The sequence below is a fragment of the Capra hircus genome, chromosome 13 (genome assembly GCF_001704415.2).
Source record: "Capra hircus breed San Clemente chromosome 13, ASM170441v1, whole genome shotgun sequence".
Classification (NCBI taxonomy): domain Eukaryota; kingdom Metazoa; phylum Chordata; class Mammalia; order Artiodactyla; family Bovidae; genus Capra; species Capra hircus.
The window spans coordinates 39,833,947-39,853,713 of NC_030820.1; the positions used below are offsets into that span (position 1 = coordinate 39,833,947).

Here is a 19,767-nt window from a genome sequence, read left to right on the forward strand (position 1 = left end):
AATCTATATCTAGACAGAGTGAGAGAGAGATGAATATATTTTAAGGAATTGGCCTATGCAGTTATCAGGACCAGAAAGAGCTAAGTCCATTGGGCAGGCCTGCAGACTGGACATAACAACAGATGATGATGTTGCAGTCTTGAGTCTGAACACAAGCAGTCTGGAAGCAGAATTCCTTTTTATTCTGGGGACTTCAGTCTTTTCTCTGAAGACCTTCAACTAATTTAGATGAGGCCCACCAACATTATTGGAGAAGGAAATGGCAACCCACTTCAGTATTCTTGCCTGGAAAACTCCATGGACAGCAGAGCCTGGCAAGCTACAGTGCATGGGGTCACAAAGATCAAGCACGACTGAGCGACCAACACTTTCACCTGAATTATGAAGAGCAATCTGTTTTACTCAAAATCTACAGATTGAAATCTAAAAACTACATGCACAGCAACATCTAGACTGGTATGTGACTAAACAAGGAGCACTATGGCCTAACCATATGCAGATATACAGAGGACACCACTCTTATGGCAGAAAGTGAAGAGGAACTAAAAAGCCTCTTGATGAAAGTGAAAGAGGAGAGTGAAAAAGCTGGCTTAAACATTAAAAGCTCAACATTCAGAAAACTAAGATCATGGCATCTAGTCTCATCACCTCATGGCAAATAGATGGGGAAACGGTGGAAACAGTGTCAGACTTTATTTTTTGGGGCTCCAAAATCACTGCAGATGGTGATTTCATCCATGAAATTAAAAGATGCTTACTCCTTGGAAGGAGAGTTATGACCAACCTAGATAACATATTAAAAAGCAGAGACATTACTTTGCCAACAAAGGTCCGTCTAGTCAAGGCTATGGTTTTTCCAGTGGTCATGTATGGATGTGAGAGTTGGACTGTGAAGAAGGCTGAGCGCCGAAGAATTAATGCTTTTGAACTGTGGTGTTGGAGAAGACTCTTGAGAGTCCCTTGGACTGCAAGGAGGTCCAACCAGTCCATCCTAAAGGAGACCAGTCCTGGGTGTTCATTGGAAGGACAGATGTTGAAGTTGAAACTCCAATACTTTGGCCACCTCATGCGAAGAGTTGACTCACTGGAAAAGACCCTGATGCTGGGAGGGATTGGGGGCAGAAGGAGAAGGGGACGACAGAGGATGAGATGGCTGGATGGCATCAGCGACTCGATGGACATGAGTTTGGGTAAACTCCAGGAGTTGGTGATAAACAGGGAGGCCTGGTGTGCTGCTATTCATGGGATTGCAAAGAGTCAGACACGACTGAGCGACTGAACTGAACTGATGGCCTAACCAAGTTGACGCATAAAATTAATGACCATACTTCTCCTCTTGATCACTACTACCTTCCACCAAGGATGGCATCTCTCCTTCCACTTTCTACTTCCTGATGAGTTATGACCTCCACCTCTCCACCACCATGCTTGACCATCTTTCTACTTTATTTCTAGATCTTCACTGTTCTATGTAGAAGCCATTAGATACATGATCTTAAAATATTAATTTTAGCAAATTAAAATAAAATGAGATTCAAATTTCAGTCCAAGGCTTGCACTGATTACATTCAAGTGCTCAATAGTCACATGTGGCTGGTGGCTACCATATTGTACAGTACAGAGTAGAACATTTCCATCATTGCCAAAGGTCCCAGTAGGCAGAGCTGCTCTAGATGTTTCTTCACTTTAGTTTTGCCTTTGCTACCTAAGCCTCTCTCCTCAGACATTGACTCTCATTGAATCTCAGAGTTCTACTTTTGCCATCTCCTTTTCCATCTGGAGAGTCACATAAATTCTCATTGAGAATGCTGCAGAAAGATAGTATGATGCATCTGTGTAATTCTTGCATATGGAATATTTGTGTATGGGTCAGGATGAGTAATGCTAGCTGCTGAAACAAACAACCCCAAAAGATCAGTGACTCAACACAGTAAAGGTTTACTTCTTGCCTAAGTTACAGTCCTATGCTCTTTATAGCCATTCACTCTTCTTCCAGGGCCTCTTATCTCTTATTTTACATCCAACTGGTCACCTAGTGAAAAGTGGGAAAGATAGGACAGGATGTTCAGGTCTGGAAGTGGCTGCCTCTCTTTTGCTCAGTTTTACTGCCCAGATTGGGTCAAATAGACCCAACTCACTGCTAGAAAGAATGAGAAATGTAGGCTTTCTGAAGGCTAAGGAGGAAAATTAACACAATGGCAACCACACAGTGATCTATCACAGTATGTAGAAAAAGCATTCTGTGTCAAGAAATACTGCTTTCCCAAACAATAAACTATGTATATATAAAAACCCTTCTGGGTCACATAGTATATTCTTTACACATCTCTTTCAAGAAAAATAAAAAAAGATCAGTAACTAAGGTGAGTTTCAAGGCCATATAGAATGGAGGCTAAGAAAGGATAGACTTGGGAATTGAAAAAGTCTGTGATTGAATTGCAACACTACCACTAACTGGCCAAGAACATGGTGGCAGTGTGATGTTAGGCCAGATGCTTAAACTTGCAGGGCACTCAAAGTACTCTCATGGGGTTTAAATGAGGACTCTCATGGGTTTGCACTGGTGTAGGCACTCAGTGGCAGGAGTGGCTAAAGACATGAATATATATATAGTGGCTAAAGACATATGTGTGTGTGTGTGTGTGTGTGTGTGTGTGTGTGTGTGTGTGTGTGTGTGATGCTGTGGACTTCCTCCCACTTTCTATTTTTTGAGTCATCTCTACTTACAAACTGTGCAGTGATTGCAAAATGATACTTTCCTGTGTTCATGTCTGTTATGGGTTGAATCGCTTACACTCTAACCATGCCCCCAATTTATATGTTGAAGTCATAGCTCCCAGTATCTAAGAATGTGACTTTCTTTCAAAGTAGAGGCATTGCAGGAATAATTAGTGAAGATGAGGTTATACTGGAGGAAGGTGAGCCCCTAATCCAACATGACTGTTATCCTTATAAAAGGGGACATTTGGAAACACACATACACACAGGGGGAATGCCATGTGAAGATACAGGCAGGGATTCAGTGATGCAGCCACAAGCCAAGGAAGGCAGAAGACGGCCAGCAAGCCACAGAAGCTGGACGAATGGCATAGGATAGATGCTCCCTCACTGCTCTCAGGAGGAGTCACTCCTGCCAACACCCTGATCTCAGACTTCTGACCGCCAGAACTATGACACCATGAATTTCTGCTATTTAAGCCACCCAGTGTGTGGTACTCTATCATGGTAGCCCTGGGAAACTAGTATAATGTCTAAGCAGTTATTGACTCAAATACAGAGAATTTAATTTTAAAATGTTCACACGGTGTTCACATTTTAAAATGTATAATGTTAATTTCAGCATATTTCTGAAATCAAATTTCCATCCATTGATTCAACTGTTTCAGAGCTACAAAAATGGCAACTTCCTAAGAGTCACTCTAAGATCCATATGACTAGCAGGATTAGAGAGTGGGTTTTTTGCTGTTTGCTTAATGAGACTATTAGGGAACCATCTTTGGAACTAGCTCATTAATATTACATAAGTGACTGATTGCATCACCTTTGCCAAGTCCCTTATCTGATCCATACCTTTCTCCTCCTCTGAAAAACAAGAACCTGAGGCTACATTCCTCAACTAATTTCCAACTAAGAAATTCTGTGGCTTTCCAACAAGCCATTCTGTGGCTTGTAAGAAACCTTGCCCATCAAGGAAGACATGATGGCCTGTGGTCCACATAAGCTAAGAGAAGAGATGCTTACAGAAATCAGCTCTCCTAATATAAAGGGACTTAAGAGCACTAGAGTAAAGGAGAGTGCTCCAGAAAATTAAATATTCAAAGTGAAGAACGGTATATTAAAAGTCTGTCACCATTGAGAATGCATAATTTTAGCATAAATACTCTAAAAATATTCATTTAGTTTGCTAGGTGTTATTGTTAATAAACAGATCCTGCACCTAGGCTTGTCATATGTCATTAATAAATCAGCCCAAGAATGCAAATTACAATGATTTTGAATTATCTATTTACTGTTTAATTATACTTAATTTTAGACTCTCCTAAAATGGCCTAATAAAAATCTGGGATGCTAAAAGGCTGCTTAATCTGCTTACTCTGTGTATTTGCTAAAAATAATTAATTATATTGTTTGGGGATTTTTTTTCCTTAAAAAACTAATATTGGTAGGGATGGACCTATATAGAGTATTGTCAAACATGCATTTGTTTTTTGCCAGGGTTGTAGTAGAATATTGTTTGCAGTAAAATTTGTAAGGTAAACCTTTGCTCACTACCATGGGATCAACTTGGTATAATGATTTGCTCTAACAACTAAATAAAAGTAACTTAAGTACTACCCTTAGATTCAGGCAGAAGGCCCCTGCTCTGGCTTCTATATGTTACAGAGCCTGCTCTGGCCTTTGTCTGTTCATGCCACTCCATCCAAGGTGAGGAGGCCCCAGGGCCAGGGGACATGCTTGCCTGGAGGTCTCATAAACACATACACACACCCTTCTAGGACATATTCCAGGTGTTCACCACCCTGACATCTCCTGGTCAAAGGGGCCTAAGCTCCTTTCCAAGGACTTAAAAGACCCTGCAGGAATTCTCCCTTTTATGAAGGCACCTTGGACAAGGTAGGAGAGAACATATTTTATCTACATTTTGTCATCTTGATTTATAATTGGTTAATATTTGGACAGATGGCATGAAGGTCTCCATCCATTCTCTTGCTCTGGACCTAACATATGTGAAAAGGAGGCTGAGTAACATCATCATTTTATTTTATTTATTTTAAAAATTTTATTGGAGTATAATTGCTAGTTTCTACTGTACAGAAAAGTGAATCAGCTATACGTATACATATATCCTCTCTTTTATGGGTTTCCTTGCAGACCTTTGAATGGTCCATCTCTTCTGCTGGTGATTTATTTCCTAGTTTAAGTCACATCTGGCACACAAGTAAGTGAAATTAATGGCCAAGAAAGAAAACAAAAGAAGTGAAGAATAAGAAACTAAAGAAATCCTACAGCTTCTTTTTTCCTGTGGGTTTTAGAGAACAGTTATTGTTCTTCAGGAAGTTTTCCCCCAAATGAGTGATGATGATGATGATAAAAATGGATTCTTCTTCCTATGTCCTGGGCCCCCTTCTAAACACTCATACACACTAATGAATCTTATCATTATAGAAACAACACTGGCAGATCCTGCAGTAACGGCCTCCCAGTTTTACACATGAGGAACCCTGAGCATGAAGAGGTGATTTGTACGTGGTCACACAACTGGACAGTGGAAAAAGCAGCAGGCTCCAAAGTCCCAGATGAAGTATTGTCCACCCAGCTCTGTGCAGAAATGTCAAATTTGCAAGCAACTTGCTAGCAAGTTCCCATCTTCACCAAACAGTAAAGGAACCTGCAGCCTTAGCCACAGCCTGAGCGGGAGCACAGACTTTCAAGTAACAGGGTTCTACTGTCAGAGTTGAACACAGTTGCTGAGGACTGAGCATTTTGTCTTTTTCATGTTTTGTTCTGCATTTAAGTGCTGGTATGGGAACATACCCTTTCATGGATCACAGCCTTGTCATGGCAAAGGGACTTGTGTAACTCAGTGAAGCTATGAGCCATGCCATGCAGGGCCACTCAAGACAGCGGGGTCATAGTGAAGAGTTCTGACAAAACATGGTCCACTAGAGGAGGAAATGGCAACCCACTCCTGTATTCTTGCTGTGAGAACCATGGGAACAGTATGAAAAGGCCAAAAGTTATGACAATTACTAATCGCCCCAGGAAGAATGAAGTGACTAGGCCAAGGCAGAAACGAAGCTCAGTTGTGAATGTGTCTGGTGATGATAAGCAAAGCCCAATGCTGTAAAGAACAATATTGCATAGGAACCTAGAATGTTAGGTTCATGAATCAAGGTAAATTGGGCGTGGTCAACAGGAGATGGCAAGAGTGAATATTGACAGTAAAATGGACAGGAATGGACAAATTTAATTCAGATGACCATTATATCTACTACTGTGGGCAAGAATTCCTCAGAAGACATGGAGTAGTCAACAAGTCCATAGTCAACAAGAGTTGTCCCTCGTAGCCAACAACAGTCAGAAATGCAGTACTTGGATGCAACCTCAAAAATGACAGAATGGTCTCAATTTATTTCCAAGGCAAACCATTCAACAACACAGTAATCCAAGTCTATGCCCCAACCACTGATGCCGAAGAAGCTAAAGTTGACCACTTCTATGAAGCCCTACAACACCTTCCAGAACCAACACCAAAAAAAGATTTCCTTTTCATCACAGGGGATTGGAATGCAAAAGTAGGAAGTCAAGAGATATCTAGAATAACAGGCAAGTTTGGCTTTGGGGTGCAAAATGAAGCAGGCAAAGGCTTACAGGGTTTTGTCAAAAGAACATTCTGATCATATCAAACACCCTTTTCTGACAATACAAGAGATGACTCTACACATGGATATCACCCACCAGATGGTCAATATCAAAATTAGATTATGTTTGCAGCTGACTGTGGCTCAGAAAATGAGCTCTTTACTGCAAAATTCAGGCTTAAATTGAAAAGAGTAGGGAAAACCACTAGGCCATTCAGTGAAAAAAGAGTGTTAGTTACTCAGTCCCATCTGACCCTTTGCTACCCCATGGACTATACAGCCTGCTAGGCTCCTATGTCCATGCGATTTCCCAGGTAAGGAAAGTGGGAGGGGGTAGCCATTCCCTTCTCCGGGGGATTGTCCTTACCCAGGGATCGAATCTGGATCCCTGCAAGTCTGGCGGATTCTTTACCCGCTGTGCCCTTAGGGATGCCAACACTCAGCAAATTCTGGGAAGAAGGGAGGGAAGGAGTGTATGCACCTAGTCAAATTAAAGCAGTTTGATGCCCACCCCCGCAAAATACACCCATCATGGGATTACTGTAGCCCAGGCTCCATCCTCTCTACCCGTGGAGGGGCGAGGATCAGAGGTCATCTTCAGACCTGGCCTTCAGAGAAGGGGGCCCCGTCCGAAGGAGGGCCAGGGTCTCTCCCAAGAGAACTCCGAACGGTTAGAGGAGAGGAAAGCCCCAGTCTCGGGGCGGGGGAGTGCAGTGAGGCCATGGACACCAAGTTACAAGCCCGCCTCTCCACCACCCGCTTGCAGACTCGGCCCGCCCTCTTCCAAGGCGCCCCGCCCCTCTTGGCCGTCTGTCCCGCCCCTCTTGGCCGTCTGTCCCGCCCCTCTTGGCCGTCAGCCGCGCCCCTGCAGGGCGTCCCGACCCCGAGGGGTGAGCCCCGCCCTCCACAGCTCCTCGCCCCAGCCCCCTTGGCCGTCTGCCCCGCCCCTGCACGGCGTCCCGCCCCCGAGGCTGTTTGCCCCGCCCCTCACGGCGCCGCTCCCCGCCCCTCCTGGCCGTCTGCCCCGCCCCTCCACGGAGCCGAGCCCCGCCTCCTGCGCGGCGTTTGGGCGCCGTGTCGGCTCGCGGTGCATGTTGGGGCCGTCGCCGGGGACAACCAGGACCCCAACCGTCCCATGGCTGAGCGGAGCGGCCGCGGCGGCGGGACGCGCGGGGCCTCCGCGCTTCCGAGCCCCGACTACTACGAGCAGGTGGCCCACCTCCAGCAAGGGCTGCGGGACAGGTACGGCCTAGCTGGGGCGGGGGCGGGGAGTCGGCCGGCCCCAGGGTCCACGGGAGCCCCGCCCCCGACCACGGTTCCCCTGGGCCGGAGTCCAGACCAGCCCTGTCCCCCGAACTCCCCGAGGACTGAGTTTACCGGAGACACTGCCCCCCCTCCGTGGGAGGTCCCCCGCGGGAATGTCCCTGGATGCGCCCAGAAGTGAGAGCCGGAGTCTCCTGCCTGTCACTCCCAATCAAAGCGTGTGAGTTTCTCTGGTCCCCTTCCACACGCCCCCTTCCCAGCCCTTCAGGTTGTCATCCAGTCCTGACAGCTGCACCCCCTCGGTGATGACAGGCCTAGGAACGCAGGCGGGAGAGTATGTGTGTGTGTGTGTGTGTGTCAAACATGCGCCCTGTTTAAATGCACGAGACTTTTACAGGGCCAAATTTCCAGCGGGAGATGTCCCGACTTTAAGATGGTTCGTGATACGTTGCTTAAGACATGAAAAGATGAGAATCACTGAAAACCGCTTGATCACTGTAAAGAAAGAAAATTACGCAGCAATTTACTATAAATATCTACATAAAAGATTAGTTGTTGAAGCTATTATTTAGCTGCTAAGTTAATTGGAGTTGGAAATCTCATTAGTCGACAAGAAAGGAAATAGAATTTTGGATCTCTTGATAAATAGCACCTTTAATGAGTGTTTAAAAGTTACAGAGTCATTTTACTGAAGAGGGGTGCTGCGCACCGTGATGATTCTGAAATGACAGTAGTTACATGTAAGGTAAAGGCAGAAGTTACTGGTTTTGAAAAGGAATTGTATTCATCCTATGCTAAATTTAATTCCTGTCATATTATTTATAGAGCATCTGCAACAGGCCTCCTTAATCTTCCTCACCTTTTAATTTATTATTATTTATTTTGTTTAACTCTTAATACTTTTCTACATCCTGTTTTCTTTCTGACATACCACTGCCCACCCACCGACCCACTCACCTCTCCTCCAACTTAAAAAACAAAAAATCACTTCTTATAGTGCCTTCCCTGTGCCAAGTGTGAATCAACCAATTCCTGACTTATGCACATTCTTCAAGACTTCTAGGTAATGCATCAAGTGACTCGTATCCTGCCTACTCTGAGAATTCCAGGAGGACAGGAGCCATATAGAGCTGGACCTTCAGCTCGTGTTAGAGTACCTGAAATGGCAGAGGGACTGGATACATGTTTATTGAATGAGTAGAAATGTCAACCAGCTAGTGTCCAGGAGTTGTGAATGTTATGTAGAACTGAGTAGCCACTCATTTACCACTAAATAGTGACCATTTTCTGGTCAATCAGGAAAACTGGCATCATGGTATTTCAAAAATGGTATTAAATGCACACACCTGATAATTAAGAGACAAAACATTGCTCTGTGCATCATACACTTAAAGGGCTCATTGTTGAGAGTGGCTTCCTTACCCCAGGCCTTGAGTTATTTGTATCTCTTAACCCATGTTCTAATTTTATTTTTATTTTATTTTTTTGGTCTTACCATGTGGTATGTGGGATCTTAGTTCCTGGACCAGGGATCAAACCCACAACCCCTGCATTAGAAGTGCAGAGTCTTAACCATTGGACCACCAGGGAAGTCCCCCTTAACCCAGGTTCTAATTTTAAAATGTTACTAGTTTGAATGATACCATTAAAACAAAAATGAAGTTAATTGTGAGTTATCATTTTTGTTTCCTGTGCTCAGAACACCTGGCCGTTTATAGTCCTTATGGTATGATAACTGTGTAATGATTATTACTCACTTTATGTTTAATACTTAATGGTTGCACTGTTAAGCAAGGTGAGGCTGTTGAAATTATATAAGGAATCTGAGTCATGCTTTATAGCCTATTCATGGTTCTGCCTTTGGAGGTTTTTTTTCATTTTTGAGTCATTACAAATCTGTTACTGTGGGTATTCATTTTTCATTTTAAAAGTCCCTAACTAACTCTAATGCATAGGTAATAAACGCAGAGGCAAATAACTTTGGATGCAGAGAAAACTGCAGGAGAAATGTAGAAACCAAGGTTCTAGTCCATGAATAGTTATGTGACCTTGAGCTGGTCGTTCAGCTTCTCTGACATGTTCATCACCAGAGTTAGGGGCTTTGAGGTAAAGTAAGGCCAGAGATTTTTTTTTTGTCTAGTAGAGCAGTGAGATTCTGTTTTGTCTAACAGGAGCAAAAGATATTAAGAAGAGGTGGCAAGAATACACAGAAGAACTATACAAAAAAGATCTTCATGATCCAGATAATCACAATGGTGGGATCACCAACCTAGAGCCAGACATCCTGGAATGTGAAGTCAAGTGGGCCTTAGGGAGTATCACTACGAAAAGTGAGTAGAGGTGATGGAATTCCAGTTGAGCTATTTCAAATCCTAAAAGATGATGCTGTAGAAGTGCTACACTCAGTATACCAGCAAATTTGGAAAACTCAGCAGTGGCCACAGGACTGGAAAAGGTCGGTTTTCATTCCAGTCCCAAAGAAAGGCAATACCAAAGAATGCTCAAACTACCGCACAATTGCACTCATCTCACATGCTAGTAAAGTAATGCTCAAAATTCTCCAAGCCAGGTTTCAACAGTACGTGAACTGTGAACTTCCATGTGTTCAAGCTGGATTTAGAAAAGGCAGAGGAACCAGAGATCAAATTGCCAACATCCATCGGATCATCAAAAAAGCAAGAGTTCCAGAAAAACATCTGCTTTATTGACTATGCCAAAGCCTTTGACTGTGTGGATCACAACAAACTGTGGAAAATTCTTCAAGAGATGGGAATACCAAACCACCTGACCTGCCTCCTGAGGAATCTGTATGCAGGTCAGGAAGCAACAGTTAGAACTGGACATGGAACAACAGACTGGTCCCAAACTGGTAAAGGAGTACGTCAAGGCTGTATATTGTCACCCTGCTTATTTAACTTATATGCAGAGTACATCATGAAAAACAATGGGCTGGAAGAAGCACAAGCTGGAATCAAGATTGCCAGGAGAAATATCAGTAACTCACATATGCAGATGATACCACCCTTATGGCAGAAAGTGAAGAGCCTCTTGATGAAAGTGAAAGAGGAGAGTGAAAAAGTTGGCTTAAAGCTCAACATTCAGAAAACTAAGATCATGACATCTGGCCACATCACTTCATGGCAAATAGATGGGGAAACAGTGGAAACAGTGACAGACTTTATAATTTTGGGGGGCTTCAAAATCACTGCAGATGGTGACTGTAGCCATGAAATTAAAAGATGCTTACTCCTTGGAAGAAAAGTTATGAGCAACCTAGACAGCATATTAAAAAGCGGAGACATTACTTTGCCAACAAAGGTCTGTCTAGTCCAAGCTGTGGTTTTTCCAGTAGTCATGTATGGATGTGAGAGTTGGACCAAGAAAGCTGAGCACTGAAGAATTGGTGCTTTTGAATTGTGGTGTTGGAGAAGACTCTTGAGAGTCCCTTGGACTGCAAGGAGATCCAACCAGTCAATCCTAAAGGAGATCAGTCCTGAATATTCATTGGAAGGACTGATGCTGAAGCTGAAACCCCAGTACTTTGGCCACCTGATGCAAAGAACTGACTCATTCGAAAAGACCTGATGCTGGGAAAGATTGAAGGCGTGAGGAGAAGGGGCCAACAGAGGATGAGATGGTTGGATGGCATCACTGACTCAAGGGACATGAGTTTAGTAAACTCTGGGAGTTGGCGATGGACAGGGAGGCCTGGCGTGTTACAGTCCATGGGGTAGCAAAGAGTGAGACACAACTGAGCAGCTGAACTGAACTGAGAGCAGTGAGCCTTAAAGTAAAAGAAAGCTGAAAGCTGTTAGTTTTGCAAAGCAATGAGCAATGAATATTATTGTCTATATCCTATTTCAGTGTTTGGATGTACCTGTTTGTTTGACCAATCCCAGTCACCGTAAGGACCTTTGTCTCCTAAAACTGGAGTTGTTTTGATGTCTGCAACCCCAGGTAGTCACAGCTGGTTTGTCAGTCTGGAAATGTCCTGGGAATGAAAGAGAAGAACAACTTGCCTTTTCTTGGTTCTCTTAAGAGGTGGGCCATTGCAGTGTTTAGTTTAGGTCAGTCGCTTAGTCGTGTCCGACTCTTTGCAACCCCATGGACTGTAGCACGCCAGGCCTCCCTGTCCATCACCAACTCCTGGCAGTCCACTTCGTAAGTGGTGTATTTCTAAGCCAGTCACTGAATCTAAAAGAGCCTGATGCAGTGATTTGTTATAATGTATCTAGTTCCACAAGCATGATAGCAACATGAATGCGGAATAGGCTCTTACAATCATATAAAAACATCCCTTTGAAAGGCTATTAACCAGCCCTAGTTTTTTCAGTGCCAGTATTGATTCTGAGTGAGATACCGTAATATCCAGAAATTGATGCTGAGATATTTGCTGAGTAAAGCTGAAGATGGTATTGAGACAAAAATAGAATAACAAGTGGCTTATAAGGAGAAAACTAAAGCTCGTGGCTATGCTTTGAGGACCACCCAGGTGTGTAAAACTTTGAAAGGTCCAGGTCTAGGATGAGGTGATGAAAACTGGGACCTGTGAATATACATCCCAGGGCTGGGTATTTAAAGATTTTGAAATAGAGATTTAAGGTGCAGAAATTGCAAGATGATTCTCCCAATAAGCCTTTCTCTGGCTTTTTTGTTGGGGTAAATATCTTAAGTCTTAGATTTAGAAGAACAGATAGGAAAGTCAGTGTCGGGGTGCTGCCGTGTGGATGTGTTTAGAAAAATGAGCCTGTGATGAAGAGTTAATGAAATCGGCATCATTTTGTCTGGAATTAGAAGGCCAAGAGGTGTTTGACTGTGATTTTTTAGTTTTTGAAGTGTTACAGTAGAGAAGTGTGACCAGTGGATGTCTGTGTGTAGTGAAGATAGAGTAGGAACAAAGAAGTTTTACATTCTTTATTGAAAAGAACTGGTTGTTTGAGAGATGATGGATTTCTGTAAAGACTGGTCCTTTTCCATGTGAAGTCATAGGTGAATTTTTTAAATTATTCTAAAACAAGGTCAAGCTTACAGAAAAGTTGCAGGTAAATAGGACAAAGACCTCTAATATTCCCCTCAGCCTGATTTCTCAACTCTTAACATTTTACTTCATTTTCGTTCCCCCTTTCTATTTGTCTGCCTGTCTAAAAGCACAAGACTTGTCCAGACCATTTGAGAAGGGCAGGCATGTGATGCCCTGACACGGTTACCATATAACCCTTCTTGTCAGGAAACTGACATCGATACACCAATCCACAAACCCCAGTCAGATTTCAGCAGCTGTCCTAACACCTTTTTTTCCAGTCCAGGATTCCACCTGTGAACCTGTGTTAACGTGTCTCTCCAGCCTCTCCCAGTTTGGACACATTCCTCTTTTGTGTTCCTGGACCCCCCAATCAGATTTCAGCAGCTGTCCTAACAGCTTTTTTTTTCCTGGTCCAGGATTCCACTTGTGAACCTGTGTTAACGAGTCTCTCCAGCCTCTCCCAGTCTGGACACATTCCTCTGTCTTGACCTGTCTTTTGTGTTCCTCACAGTTTCATAGGCTACACCTCTCATCCCAGAGGATAACCCTTCAGCTGGGTCCGTCTGATGGTTCCTCGCAAACAGACAATGATTATGCTTTCCTGGTAGGAGCACCATAGGCCTGAAGCAGGACATCAGGGACAGAAGTCATAGCCATGTTTAAGGATCTTCTGCCCTCATCATTTAGTGTTAAACTGCTTACACTGTCCAGTCAGCCAATCCTTGTTATCATACTGATTGTGAAATCTTAGACGGGGAATAAAAATTTCTAGCATGGAGGCCGTTATGCCATATTTACTTCACGTTCACTCTTAGTAATGAGAAAGTAAAGATCTGTTTGAAGCTACTAGTTTAAAAATTTGTGATTCTACAATTTTTTTTTCTTTTTTAAACATAGGCACTTCCCAGCTAAGGAATGGGTTGTGTTCCACAAGCAGAGATTAGGTGTTTGGGTTTTGGACACCATTTTCCCTTTAAAAGAATTTTGGCTAAATAGTGGTTTTCATTCTAGATTACACTAAGCAGAGAAATTTACTTATACTAAAGCTAACAGTATGACCTTTGGGGGTTTTAAGGGAAAAAAATGGCTGAAGGAAAATAGAAGCTAACAATCAAGGGCTCCCAAGTGACCGTGCCTCAGCCCTTTCCCACGGGAAGCCACTGAGCCCTTCCTTTGCCGGAATCCTTGTCTTTGATTCACAGTCTTTTTGTTTGTTTGTTTGTTTAAAGACATTATATGATTTCTTTTTCACCCTTAGTTAATGTCAGCTTAGTATTAGCAGCATGGCTTCAGTTGAAGCTGTTACTCTGGTGGTCACTGAGCAGTCTGCGGTTGAACCTCCCCAGGGCTCTTTTTGAGGCTGGAATGGCTTCCTGTCCAGCGGTTTTCCCCTCCAGCCCCTTTTCTGCTGCACAGTTTCCCCTCCTCCTCATCAGACCAAGTATGCAGGTGGGCATGCCCACTCAGTCCTCCAGCTTCCTGCCAGCACTCATCAGAAGCTCAGAAGCCTGCATGGCGTAGCTCCTGGGAATGGCAGTCAGTGACCCATCATGATGGTGTTTCCAGGTTATACAAGGAAACACCCCCAGATCACAGTTGTGGTGTCAGGGACCTGGTGTCCCCTAAATGTGAGTGAGGCCAGGTCTGCTTCTCAGTGACCCCTTCCTGACAGCCATGAGGCCCTGCCCAGGCAGGCCCGTCTGGTGGAAAACAGAATGAGCCCCCAACCTGAGGTCCAGGAAGGATTTAGGGTAGCCTCGTGTCTAGACCTGGTGGAATCGTCATAGCTCTCAGAGATGCTGGCCATGTTGTATTTTACATGTTTATCTTGTGTATTGTCTGTCCTTACCTCTTGAATGTCACTGCTTTAGGGTAGGAGCCTTAGTTGGCTTATTCACCAAGTCAATCTCCAGGACTAGAGCAGAGCCTGGTTCATGAAGGCACTCAAGAAATAATACTGTGGAGTGAATGAACCTGCTTTCCAGGCTTTTCTCACTGCATTTCCACATTTACTTCGAAAAGCTTGTTCTTTTTGCTTCATACTGGTGTCCTTTCTGCTTTTTGACTTCCCTAGTTCTTTTGTGTCTTGAGTTTCAAATACAGCTGACATTTTCTGCTTCTTAAACCAGAGAGGGTTTCCCTAGTAACTCAGCTGGTTAGGAAGAGCCCCTGGAGAGGGGATAGGCTCCAGTATTCTTGGGCTTCCTTGGTGGCTCAAACAATAAAGAATCCGCCTGCAATGCGGGATACCTGGGTTCGACCCCTGGGTTGAGAGGATCCCCTAGAGAAGGGAACGGCTATCCATTCGAATATTCTTGCCTGGAGCATTCCATAGACAGAGGTACCTGGGAGGGTCGCAGAGTCTCACATGACTGAGCGACTTTCACTTTCTTTTCACTTCAGACCAGAGAAGCATTTTCAAAAAGGAGATCATGTTCTAAATTTGACTGCCTGTTACTGACCAGTGTAATTTATTCATAAAATATTTCTTTATTATAGCGAAAAGAAGAGATTGGACCTGGAAAAGGAACTTTATGAATATCATCAGTCTGATATATGCAGGTAAGATATGACAGCAGAAAATTTTTAAGACCAGTTTGCCTAGCTCAGATGGTAAAGAATCTGCCTGCAGTGCAGGAGACTTGGGTTTGATCCCTGGATCAGGAAGATAACATGGAGAAAGAAATGGCAACCCACTCCAGGATTTTTGCCTGGAAAATCCTATGGACAGAGGAGCCTGGTAGGCTACAGTCCATGGGGTCGCAAAGAGTCGGACATGACTTAGCGAGTAAACAACAATAAAAATTTAACCCTAACATATGTTACAAATACCATCATTGTAGTCCTGTTACTATTCCTTATTTCTGATGTGTAAATGTTTCAAGTAAACACTGCAATTGCATATAATAACTATCAAGTGTAAGAATAAATTTGATTAAAATAGATTTTAAAAATTACTATATTTTCACTATTTCGTATTTGTGTAATTTCAGGAATCTATTTTGCTTAAATATCTTAAAAATAAGACACATTATAGTCTTATCTTTTGGGTCACAATTTAAACATAGTGAATCTGTGAATGACTAAGGCATAATTATTATAGCTGACCTTTTAGCAAAATGGTAGGCAGGGTTATGTGGTATCTTATTTTGGAGTTTCCAAACATTTCTTTATTTTGGGGGGCTCCAAAATCACTGCATATGGTGACTGCAGCCATGAAATTAAAAGACGCTTGCTCCTTGGAAGAAAAGCTATGACCAACCTAGACAGTATATTAAAAAGCAGAAACATACTTTGCCAACAAAGGCCCATCTAGGCAAAGCTGTGGTTTTTCCAGTAGTCATAGATATGGATGTGAGAGTTGGACTGTTAAGAAAGTTGAATGCTGAAGAATTGATGCTTTTGAATTGTGGTGTTGGAAGACTCTTGAGAGTCCCTTGGACTGCATGGAGATCCAACCAGTCCATTGTAAAGGAAATCAGTCCTGAATATTCACTGGAAGGACTGATTCTGAAGCTGAAACTCCATTACTTTGGCCACCTGATGCGAAGAACTGACACATTGGAAAAGACCCTGATGCTGAGAAAGATTGAAGGCAGGAGGAGAAGGGGACAACAGAGGATGAGATGGTTGGGTGGATTTGATGAACGTGAGTTTGAGTAGGCTCCGGGACTTGGTGATGGACAGGGAGGCCTGGCATGCTGCAGTCCATGGGGTCGCAAAGAGTCGGACAGAACTGAGTGACTGAGCTGAATTAAAACGTTTCTTCACAATTTGAGCAGAGTTACAATCCATTTGTTATTATAAAATATTTTCATAGTACAGTGCATTATTACAGTTTCTAACAAAAATTTAAAATATCTAAATGAGACCTTTTGGAGCACTTTAAATTTCTAAATTTTTAAAAATGTTTATGAGTTATAGTGTATACTTTAATTCTGTTTCTGTATGAGCAGGTAGGAGAAGGCAATGGCAACCCACTCCAGTACTCTTGCCTGGAAAATCCCATGGACAGAGGATCCTGGTAGGCTGCAAGTCCATGGGGTCGCTAAGAGTGGGACACAACTGAGTAACTTCACTTTCACTTTTCACTTTCATGCATTGGAGGAGGAAATGGCAGCCCACTCCAGTGTTCTTGCCTAGAGAACCCCAGGAATGGTGGAGCCTGGTGGGCTGCCGTCTGTGGGGTCGCATAGAGTCGGGTACAACTGAAGCAATTTAGCAGCACCAGCAGCAGCATGAACAGGTAGTTTTGAAGCTGTCTGTCCCATAAAAGAATGCTAATGGGCTGTTCACCTGCACAGGGCCATATAGACCCTGCTTTTGACACCACACTTAATTTTGAGAAAGAAATCCATGTAAATCTTTATGTGTGAATGGTGTAATGTGGTCTTGTATCCATTTCTCAGGAGAGTTATGCCTAGAGGTGATACCTCAGTGATGTTGCATTAATTTCCTCTCTAAAGATGCATATACATTCTGTCCTTTAGGCTGCAGCATTTGGGTAAAATATCTAAGAATACACTGTCTCACTAACAGTTTTGTTAAAGCAAATCCTTAGATTTGTCCAAGTCTAACGCCATTGTTTAAAAATCTGCTTTTACTTTTCTAGAGCTAAGCTGAAGTATATAAAGCTAAAGAAGTACCTGAAGGAAATATGTGAATCAGAAAAGAAGGCTCGTATTCGAAACCAAGAATATTTACAGCAGTTCGAGCGGATCCAAGCTAACATTACCGCAAGTTTAGAGAAGCTGCAAGAACTGAAGGTGGTGTTTTGTACTGTTTTTTGTTTATGTTTTTGTTTTCTTGTCCTTTTTTGCTAAGATTGGGAATGGCGAGAATAAGTTTCAGATCTGTGACAGTCACTAATGTTAGGTGGTTTATCCAGAAGATTAACTGTCAGTTTTTTTCCAGGAGTTAGTTACCATATGGCCACATTTTGATCAGACAAGTTGAAATTGCATGTTCTCAGATTTCTGCTTTAGTTGAGTTACTGGAATGTCTGTGCTTTGTTATATTATACAAGTGGTTAACTTAAACAGGCATGGCCACTAGCCATACCTGGCCCCTCACCTGGTACCTGGTATTTCTTGGCATCATCAGGATATCTTGCAAAGACTGGCTTCTTCTTCAGAGGGTTCTTTTTCTCTGGCGTGGGTCCCTCTGTTCTGGGCAGGCCAGGTGTCAGGAGGAAACTGAGAGGGAGAACTGGTCCAAGGAGTTGGTCCTCATGCCCATCAACTCTGAGAATCAGAATAGCTTCCCCTTCCCTGCCATCTCTCACCCTGGCTCCCCACTCCCTTAGACTGCTTGACAAACTGTGCCAAGTATGGAGGACGAGGCCTCATTTCTCACTATTTGTGCTGCTCAGGGCTTTTACCTGACTTAACCCACCTGCTCACCAGTTACAGGAGAAGTTGGCTTCAGCACTCCTTTTTTTCCCTCTTGAACTTTCCCACCAGCCTTGTATTATAGAAGTTTTAAGTATACAGGAAAAGAATTATTGTAATAAACATTCATGCTATGGTCTGAACGTTTGTATCACCCTGCCCAAATTCATATGTTGAAATCCTAACCCCACAAAAGTGTATTATTAGTGGGTGGGGCCTTTGAGAGGTGCTTAAGTCACAAGAGTGGGACTCTCATGAATGGGATTAGTGCCTCATAGCAGAGGCTCCAGGGCACTCCTGGCCCCTTCCACCTGAGGACACAGTGAGAAGATGGTAGCTCTGAACCAGGATGGGGGCTCTCTCCAGAAGGCCACCTTGATCTTGGCTTCCAGCCTCCACAACTCATAAACAATTCCTGAGCCGCCCAACCAGCACTGTTTTATTATAGCAGCCTAAATGAACTGACATCTTGTGATCTATCCAGTTATAAATATAAATATTTACAACAGTTATAAATATTTTGCTATGTTTGCTTGGCCTGTGTCTGTGTATTTATTCCTGAGCCATTGAAAGTAAGCTGCAGAAACCATGACATTTCTCCCCTAAATACTTAAGTGTGGATTCTCCAGAAACAAGGACAGTCTCCTCCATAATCATACCATTATCACATCTAAGAAGATTACTAATGATTCTATAATATTTAATATTCAGTTGATATTTTAGTTTCTGCAGGTCCCTTCAAAAGTCTGTTTTTCCAGACCAGGAGCCAACCAGGGTTCACATGTTATATTTGTTATTGTGTTCTTTTTTAATCTGTTAATCTGATTTGGTCTCCTACCACTCTTCCTTTTTTTTTTTCCAAATGATACTGCCTTTTTGAAGAAGGCAGGCCAGTTGTTTGTAGGATGACTTACATTCTGAATTTGACTTGTTATTTTTTTGGGGTGTCATTTAACTTGTGTAGTGTTCCCTGTATTTCTTGTGAGCTAGAAATTCAGCCTAGACTAGCACCTCCCAGTAGAGTTTTGTGGCGATGGGAACCTTCTCTCTATAGATGCTGTCTGATACAGTTGCCACTAGCCATACGTGGTGTTGAGCACTTAAAATGTAGCTTGGGACACTGAGGACTGAGTTTTGGTGTTAGTTAAATTTAAATAGTCATGGCTGAAGTTATATACACCCTGATGTATCCGGTCAGGAGGTACATGAGCTCTGATGCCAGGTGGTCCTGCTTGAACGAGGCTGAGTTTGATGTCTTGGTTAATACGGCAGTCTCTAGGTCTCTCTATCGTAAGGTACCTTTCTCTGCTTTGACAATTAGTAAATAATCTGCAGAGTGGTGGCTTGGCATCTTGGGAATACCTTGTTCCTCAGCAGCCTTTTGCCTAGTGGTTTTAGGATCCATTAATGACGCGTGAATCAGTTATAGTGGAAATTGTGAAATGTTTCTAATTTGATCTTATCTTCTATCAATACCTTTGTTAGCTGGCATTTCATGAAGAAGACCTTTCTTTCCTCCTTCTCCCTCCCACAATTCACTGTGGGCTTGTGAATTTTTATTTCATCATTACATTATCAGTTACTATAATTATTCTTTTGCTCTTCACATTTTCCTGTCCTTTTGACAGGATGTTCCAGGTTTACCTTCTGCTTCCCTGCCTCAGACCTGGAATTAGGCTCTTACGTGAGGAACTGTGAGTACAGCTCACAGTGCAGCTCTGTACCAGTG

General features: G+C 43.1%; 1 protein-coding gene across 5 annotated transcripts in view; it reads left to right on the forward strand.

The window, feature by feature from the left end:
- KIZ (kizuna centrosomal protein) overlaps positions 7,420-19,767 on the forward strand; it is an 87,179-nt gene continuing 74,831 nt past the window's right edge. For 3 of the 5 annotated variants that reach the window (XM_018057266.1, XM_018057262.1, XM_018057267.1), the window contains exons 1-3: positions 7,420-7,604; positions 15,148-15,210; positions 17,261-17,414. In XM_018057266.1, coding sequence (XP_017912755.1) covers positions 7,498-7,604; positions 15,148-15,210; positions 17,261-17,414 — 324 coding nt within the window. In that variant the 5' untranslated portion in view covers positions 7,420-7,497. Of the gene's footprint in view, positions 7,846-11,574; positions 11,667-15,147; positions 15,211-17,260; positions 17,415-19,767 lie in introns of those variants that run through there. The other 2 variants (XM_018057263.1, XM_018057264.1) reach the window with 2 other exon arrangements.